This window comes from Anolis sagrei, chromosome 13 (assembly GCF_037176765.1).
Source record: "Anolis sagrei isolate rAnoSag1 chromosome 13, rAnoSag1.mat, whole genome shotgun sequence".
Lineage (NCBI taxonomy): Eukaryota > Metazoa > Chordata > Lepidosauria > Squamata > Dactyloidae > Anolis > Anolis sagrei.
The window spans coordinates 18,827,903-18,836,161 of NC_090033.1; the positions used below are offsets into that span (position 1 = coordinate 18,827,903).

An 8,259-nucleotide genomic window follows, 5' to 3' on the forward strand; every position below is an offset into this window, starting at 1 on the left:
TTGGGAGTTGTAGTCTGAAGGAACTCTTGGGTGTTCTAGTTCAACAGGTACTCTTGGGAGTTCTAGTTCAGTGGGGATCCCTTGGGAGTTGTAGTCTGAAGGAACTCTTGGGTGTTCTAGTTCAGCAGGGACTCTTGGGTGTTCTAGTTCAGTGGGGATCACTTGGGAGTTGTAGTCTGAAGGAACTCTTGGGTGTTCTAGTTCAGCAGGGACTCTTGGGTGTTCTAGTTCAGTGGGGATCCCTTGGGAGTTGTAGTCTGAAGGAACTCTTGGGTGTTCTAGTTCAGCAGGGACTCTTGGGAGTTCTAGTTCAGTGGGGATCACTTGGGAGTTGTAGTCTGACAGGGACTCTTGGGTGTTCTAGTTCAGCAAGGACTCTTGGGAGTTCTAGTTCAGTGGGGATCCTTGGGAGTTGTAGTCTGACAGGGACTCTTGGGTATTCTAGTTCAGCAAGGACTCTTGGGAGTTCTAGTTCAGTGGGGATCACTTGGGAGTTGTAGTCTGACAGGGACTCTTGGGATTTCTAGTTCAGCAAGGACTCTTGGGAGTTCCAGTTCAGTGGGGATCACTTGGGAGTTGTAGTCTGACAGGGACTCTTGGGTGTTCTAGTTCAGCAAGGACTCTTGGGAGTTCCAGTTCAGTGGGGATCACTTGGGAGTTGTAGTCTGACAGGGACTCTTGGGAGTCCTAGTTCAGTGGGAATCCTTGGGAGTTATAGCCTGACAGGGACTCTTGGGTGTTCTAGTTCAGCAGGGACTCTTGGGAGTTCCAGTTCAGTGGGGATCCTTGGGAGTTGTAGTCTGAAGGGACTCTTGGATGTTCTAGTTCAGCAGGGACTCTTGGGAGTTCTAGTTCAGTGGGGATCACTTGGGAGTTGTAGTCTGACAGGGACTCTTGGGAGTTCTAGTTCAGTGGGGATCCTTGGGAGTTGTAGCCTGACAGGGACTCTTGGGTGTTCTAGTTCAGTGGGGATCCTTGGGAGTTGTAGTCTGAAGGAACTCTTGGGTGTTCTAGTCCAGCAGGGACTCTTGGGAGTTCCAGTTCAGTGGGGATCACTTGGGAGTTGTAGTCTGACAGGGACTCTTGGGAGTTCTAGTTCAGTGGGGATCCTTGGGAGTTGTAGTCTGAAGGGACTCTTGGATGTTCTAGTTCAGCAGGGACTCTTGGGAGTTCCAGTTCAGTGGGGATCACTTGGGAGTTGTAGTCTGAAGGAACTCTTGGGTGTTCTAGTTCAGCAGGGACTCTTGGGTGTTCTAGTTCAGTGGGGATCCTTGGGAGTTGTAGTCTGAAGGAACTCTTGGATGTTCTAGTTCAGCAGGGACTCTTGGGAGTTCTAGTTCAGTGGGGATCACTTGGGAGTTGTAGTCTGAAGGAACTCTTGGGTGTTCTAGTTCAGCAGGGACTCTTGGGTGTTCTAGTTCAGTGGGGATCCTTGGGAGTTGTAGTCTGAAGAAACTCTTGGGTGTTCTAGTTCAGCAGGGACTCTTGGGAGTTCTAGTTCAGTGGGGATCACTTGGGAGTTGTAGTCTGACAAGGACTCTTGGGAGTTCTAGTTCAGTGGGGATCCTTGGGAGTTGTAGTCTGACAGGAACTCTTGGGTGTTCTAGTTCAGCAGGGACTCTTGGGAGTTCCAGTTCAGTGGGGATCACTTGGGAGTTGTAGTCTGACAGGGACTCTTGGGAGTTCTAGTTCAGTGGGGATCCTTGGGAGTTCTAGTTCAGTGGGGATCACTTGGGAGTTGTAGTCTGAAGGAACTCTTGGATGTTCTAGTTCAGCAGGGACTCTTGGGAGTTCCAGTTCAGTGGGGATCACTTGGGAGTTGTACTCTGACAGGGACTCTTGGGTGTTCTAGTTCAGCGGGGACTCTTGGGAGTTCTAGTTCAGTGGGGATCACTTGGGAGTTGTAGTCTGAAGGAACTCTTGGGTGTTCTAGTTCAGCAGGGACTCTTGGGAGTTCTAGTTCAGTGGGGATCCCTTGGGAGTTGTAGTCTGAAGGAACTCTTGGGTGTTCTAGTTCAGCAGGGACTCTTGGGAGTTCCAGTTCAGTGGGGATCACTTGGGAGTTGTAGTCTGACAGGAACTCTTGGGAGGTCTAGTTCGGTGGGGAACCTTTTGAGTGAGGGAAGACTGCATTGTTTATTATTATTATTATTATTATTATTATTATTATTGTCATTCAAAAGACTTGGTTCCTCCTCCGATTGGCTCAGAAAAAGCCAAGACGGGATCTGGTCTTCTTCTGGGACTTCTCCAAGAATTTTCCAAGATGGTTCCGAAAGGACTTCTGCTCGGGAGAAGTTTCCGAAACGAATTTCGAGGAGACTCCTTTAGGATCCACGACCAGAAGTGGCCAAACCAGTTCCAGAAATGTGTGCTCGCATGGGAGGAGATTGTGGAGACGTCCTCCTCGCAGGTGTTGCTAAACCAGATTACGTAGTCACCTGGGTAGGAAGCAGGAAGCCGAAACCCAACTTGTCATGGCCAACAGATGATGATGGTGGTTGGTAGTGGAATGCCTAGCAGTTGGTACACAGAAGGCTTGGCAGGATCATGGTGATGCTACAGAAGGTATGGAAGAGGTTAGTCTTCCTCCTAGTTCTGAAGGGCAGAGTAATCAGTGAGTAAGAACATGCAGGAGGGAGTGAGTAAGGGTGGAGGGCCTGCTGCTGTAGTCTACTCTTTGGGAGAAAAGTATTTGCTGAATTTAGTTGTGAATGCTGGTGGTGTTTCCATTCCAGACCTGGGTGTGTGTCTTGGTTGACCTCTGCCTGCATACCGGCAGAGATCTTAGTATACAACTCTTGTAAATTGTGTACCTTATGGAATATTGAACCAAGAAGAGTACCGGCAGAGCTCTTGGTTCCTGACACAACCCGGTCGCAATGAGGTTCCTCTCCATATGTAGTGTGCTTCTTGTAAGTTAGACTTGGTTAACCTCTGCCTGAGTACCGGCAGAGCCCTTGGATCCTGACACAACCTGGTTGCAATGAGGTTCCTCTCCATTTGTAGTGTCCTTCTTGTTAGTTAGACTTGGTTAACCTCTGCTTGAGTACCGGCAGAGTCCTTGGATCCTGACACAATCTGGTCGCAATGGGGTGCCTCTCCATTTGTAGTGTCCTTCTTGTCAGTTAGACTTGGTTAACCTCTGCCTGAGTACAGGCAGAGCCCTTGGATCCTGACACAACCCGGTCGCAATGGGGTTCCTCTCCATTTGTAGTGTGCTTCTTGTTAGTTAGACTTGGTTAACTGCCTGAGTACCAGCAGAGTCCTTGGATCCTGACACAATCCGGTCACAATGGGATTCCTCTCCATTTGTAGTATGCTTCTTGTTAGTTAGACTTGGTTAACCTCTGCCTGAGTACCGGCAGAGCCCTTGAATCCTGACACAACACGGTCGCAATGGGGTTACTCTCCATTTGTAATGTGCTCCTTGTTAGTTAGATGTTGCTTTGGATGCTGTGGCAATGAGCTACCTTTATGTTTAGACCTTGAGTAGTGCTGCTGGGTGTGTGTCTTGGTTGACCTCTGCCTGAGTACCGGCAGAGCCCTTGGATCCTGACACGACACGGTCGCAATGGGGTTCCTCTCCATTTGTAGTGTGCTCCTTGTTAGTTGGACTTTGTTTTGTATGCTGCGGCAATGCGCTACCTTTATGTTTAGACCTTGAGTAGTGCTGCTTTAAGTAAATAGTTGACACAAGCTGGGTGTGTGTCTTGGTTGACCTCTGCCTGCATACTGGCAGAGCCCTTGCATCCTGACATAACACAATCGCAATGGGGTTCCTCTCCGTTTGTAGTGTGCTCCTTGTTAGTTAGTCTTTGCTTTGGATGCTGCGGCAATGAGCTACATTTATGTTTAGACCTTGAGTACTGCTGCTGGGTGTGTGTCTTGGTTAACCTCTGCCTGAGTACCGGCAGAGCCCTTGGATCCTGACACAACCTGGCCATAATGGGGCTTCTCTCCATTTGTAGTGTGCTCCTTGTTAGTTAGACTTTGATTTGGATGCTGCGGCAATGAGCTAGCTTTATGTTTTGACCTTGAGTAGTGCTGCTTTACGTAAATAGGTGACACAAGCTGGGTGTGTGTCCTGGTTGACCTCTGCCTGTGTACCGGCAGAGCCCTTGGATCCTGACACAGCCCGTTCGCAATGGGGTTCCTCTCCTTGTTAGTTGGACTTCGCTTTGTATGCTGAGGCAATGAGCTACCTTTACGTTTAGACCTTGAGTGTTGCTGCTTTAAGTAAATAGTTGACACAAGCCGGGTGTGTGTCTTGGTTGACCTCTGCCTGCATACCGGCAGAGCCCTTGGATCTTGCCACAGCCTGTTTGCAATGGGGTTCCTCTCCTTGTTAGTTGGACTTTGCTTTGGATGCTGCGGCGATGAGCTACCTTTACGTTTAGACCTTGAGTAGTGCTGCTTTAAGTAAATACTTGACACAAGCTGGGTGTGTGTCTTGGTTGACCTCTGCCTGTGTACCGGCAGAGCCCTTGGATCCTGACACAGCCCGTTCGCAATGGGGTTCCTCTCCTTGTTAGTTGGACTTTGCTTTGGATGCTGCAACAATGAGCTACCTTTACGTTTACGTAAATAGTTGACACAAGCTGGGTGTGTGTCTTGGTTGACCTCTGCCTACATACCGGCAGAGTCCTTGGATCCTAACAGCCCGTTCGCAATGGGGTTCCTCTCCTTGTTAGTTGGACTTTGCTTTGGATGCTGCGGCAATGAGCTACCTTTACATTTAGACCTTGAGTAGTGCTGCTTTAAGCAAATAGTTGACACAAGCCGGGTATGTGTCTTGATTGACCTCTGCCTGTGTAGTGGCAGAGCCCTTGGATCCTGACACAGCCCATTCGCAATGGGGTTCCTCTCCTTGTTAGTTGGACTTTGCTTTGGATGCTGCGGCAATGAGCTACCTTTACATTTAGACCTTGAGTAGTGCTGCTTTAAGTAAATACTTGCCACAAGCAGGGTGTGTGTCTTGGTTGACCTCTGCCTGCATACCGGCAGAGCCCTTGGATCCTGACACAGCCCGTTCGCAATGGAGTTCCTCTCCTTGTTAGTTGGACTTTGCTTTGGATGCTGCGGCAATGAGCTACCTTTACGTTTACACCTTGAGTAGTGCTGCTTTAAGCAAATAGTTGACACAAGCCGGGTGTGTGTCTTGGTTGACCTCTGCCTGCATACCGGCAGAGCCCTTGGATCCTGACACAGCCCGTTCGCAATGGGGTTCCTCTCCTTGTTAGTTGGCCTTTGCTTTGGATGCTGTGGCAATGAGCTAGCTTTACGTTTAGACCTTGAGTAGTGCTCTAAGTAAATAGTTGACACAAGCTGGGTGTGTGTCTTGGTTAACCTCTGCCTGCATACCGGCAGAGCCCTTGGATCCTGACACTACTCATCCGGAATGGGGTTCCTCTCCTTGTTAGTTGCACTTTGCTTTGGATGCTGCGGCAATGAGTTACCTTTATGTTTAGACCTCGAGTAGTGCTGCTTTAAGCAAATAGTTGACACAAGCCGGGTGTGTGTCTTGGTTGACCTCTGCCTGCATACCGGCAGAGCTCTTGGATCCTGACACAACTCAGCCAGAATGGGGTTCCTCACTGCGTTGCTGATTCTGGTGTTGGCGGCCATCCTCGCCGGGGCGATTCTTCTAGTTGTGGGAAGCATCTACTTCGACGCCTGCAATTCGGACATCCCGCCCGGGTTGGAACAGCCGGTCAAGCTGCGGATCATCCACGCCGTTTGGGTCGGGACGTCGGTCCTGGTGAGTTGATACAACTGAATGTATTGTCGAAGGCGTTCTTCCGCTCCTCCTTCTTTTCCCTCCTCCTCCTTCCCCTTCTTCTTCCTCTCCCTCCTCCTTCTTCTCCCACTCCTCCTCATCTTTCTTCTTCTCTTTCTCTCCTTCCTTCTTCTCCCCTCCTCCTCCTTCTCCTCTTTCCTTTCTTCTTCCCCACTCCTCCTCCTTCTCCTTCCCCCTCCTCCACTCTTTCTTCTTCTTCCTCTCCCATTCCTCTCCTCCTTTCCCTTCTTCTTCCTCTTCCCCTCCTCCTTCCTCTCCTCATTTCCCTTAGTCTTCTTCCTCTCTCCTTCTCCTTTTTCTTTTTCCTCTTCTTCTTCCTTCTTCCCCTCCCCCTCCTCTTTCTTCTTCTCCTTCTTTCCCTCCTTCTTCTCCCTTCCTTCTCCTTCCTCTTCTCCTCCTCCTCCTTCTCCTTCTTCCTCTCCCTCCTCCTCCTTTTTCTCCCCCTCCTCCTGTTTCTTCTTCTCCTTCTCTCCTTCCTTTTTCTTCCCTCCTCCTCCTTCTCTTCTTTTCCTTTCTTCTCTCCTTCTCCTTCTCCTACTTCTTCTTCTTCCCCCTCCTCCACTCCTTCTTCCTCTTCCTCTCCCCTTCCTCTCCTCCTCCTTCCTCTCCTCCTTTCCCATCTTCATCTTCCTCTCTCTTTCTCCTTCTTTTTCCTCTCCTTCTTCTCCTTCTTCTCCTCCTCCTTCTCCCCTCCTCCTTCTCCACTCCTCCTTCTCCCCTCCTTCTCCTTCTTCTTCCTCTCCCCTTCCTCTCCTCCTCCTTCCTCTCCTCCTTTCCCTTCTTCTTCTTCCTCTCTTCTTCTCCTTCTTCTTTTTCCTCTCTTTCTTCTCGTTCTTCCCCTCCCTCTCTTTCTTCTTCTCCTTCTCTCCCTCCTTCTTCTCCCTTCCTTCTCCTTCCTCTCCTCCTCCTTTCCCTCCTTCTTCTTCTCTCCTTCTGATTCTTCTTCTTCCTCTCCCTCCTCCTCCTTTTTCTCCCCCTCCGCTTTCTCCTTCTCCTTCTCTCTTTCCTCTCCCCCCTCCTCCTCTTTTCCTTTCTTCTTCACTTCTCCTCCTCCTCCTCCTTTCCCCCTCTTCCACTCCTTCTTCTCCTTCCTCTCCTTCTCCTCCCTCTCCTCCTTTCTTATTCTTCTTCCTCTCTCCTCCTTCTTCTTTTTCCTCTCCTTCTTCTCCTTCTTCCCCTCCCCCTCCTCTTTCTTCTTTTCCTTTTCTCCCTCCTTCTTCTCCCTTCCTTCTCCTTCCTCTCCTCCTCCTCCTTCTTCTTCTCTCCTTCTCCCCTCCTCCTTCTCCACTCCTTCTCCTTCTTCTTCTTCCTCTCCCTCCTCCTCCTTTTTCTCCCCTCCTCTTTCTCCTTCTCCTTCTCCTTCTCTCCTTCCTTCTCCCCTCCTCCTCCTCCTCTTTTCCTTTCTTCTTCCCTCCTCCTCCTCCTCCTTCTTCTCCTTCTCCCCTCCTCTTTCTCCACTCCTTCTCCTTCTTCCTCTCCCTCCTCCTCCTTTTTCTCCCCTTCTCTTTCTCCTTCTCCTTCTCTCCTTCCTTCTCCCCTCCTCCTCCTCCTCCTCCTCTTTTCCTTTCTTCTTCTCTCCTCCTCCTCCTCCTCCTTCCCCTTCCGCCTCTCCTCCACTCCTTCTTCCTCTCCCCTTCCTCTCCTCCTCCTCCTTCTTTCTTTCCTCCTTTCCCTTCTCCTTCTTTCTCTCTCCTCCTTCCTCTCCCTCCTCCTTCTCCCCTTCTTCTCCATCCTCTCCTGCTGAATTTGCTGACCGAAAGGTTGCAGGTTTGAATCTGGGGAGCCACATGAGCTCCCGCTGTTAGCCCCAGCTTCTGCCAACCTAGCAGTTCAAAAACATGCAAATGTGAGTAGATCAATAGGCATGGACGCTCTGTCTTTCTCTCTCTAAGGGAAGGATTTTGGAGAACCTGCACATTTGCTCCCAGATCCGGTTTGTCCGGTTGGTGAGGAGTGGATGGAGGCGCCCGAGGGACCCTGCGCTCTTCCAGAAGGACGTCAAGTTCAAGCACGTCCCCGCCCGGATTTACCAGCCCAAAGCACCCTCCGCTCGCCCGAGGAAGGGAATCCTTTACTTCCACGGTGGAGGATTCATATTCGGAAGCATTCGTGAGTTTGCCTCGTACTTTGATACCGTTACGCTTTGTTCTGTTTTAAATGTTTGCATACTGGTATATTGTAAATGGAGCGGTCATGCTTTTAACGTGAGACGCTTTCAAATATCATCACAATTAATATAATAATAATTATGAATCAATAAGGAATTACCAAACATCATAACAATTAATATAATAATAATTCGTAATGATCGTGGCTGAGTATAATCTGTCCCTTGTCCTGATGGGATCGTGATGGCTTTCAAAATAATGATCAATGATCAATAATCAATTATCAGTGATCAGTGATAAATGATCAATGATCTGTGTGATCAATGCTCATTGATCAATGATCAGTGAGCA

At 49.5% G+C, this 8,259-nt stretch overlaps 1 protein-coding gene across 1 annotated transcript in view; it reads left to right on the top strand.

Moving 5' to 3' along the window:
• The first annotated feature begins 4,825 nt into the window (after positions 1-4,825).
• LOC132764682 (arylacetamide deacetylase-like 4) overlaps positions 4,826-8,259 on the top strand; it is an 8,417-nt gene continuing 4,983 nt past the window's right edge. Inside the window, exons 1-2 of the mRNA XM_060758705.2 lie at positions 4,826-5,761; positions 7,693-7,909. Of these exons, the coding sequence (XP_060614688.2) occupies positions 5,585-5,761; positions 7,693-7,909 (394 nt within the window). The 5' untranslated portion in view covers positions 4,826-5,584. The remainder of the gene's footprint in view (positions 5,762-7,692; positions 7,910-8,259) is intronic.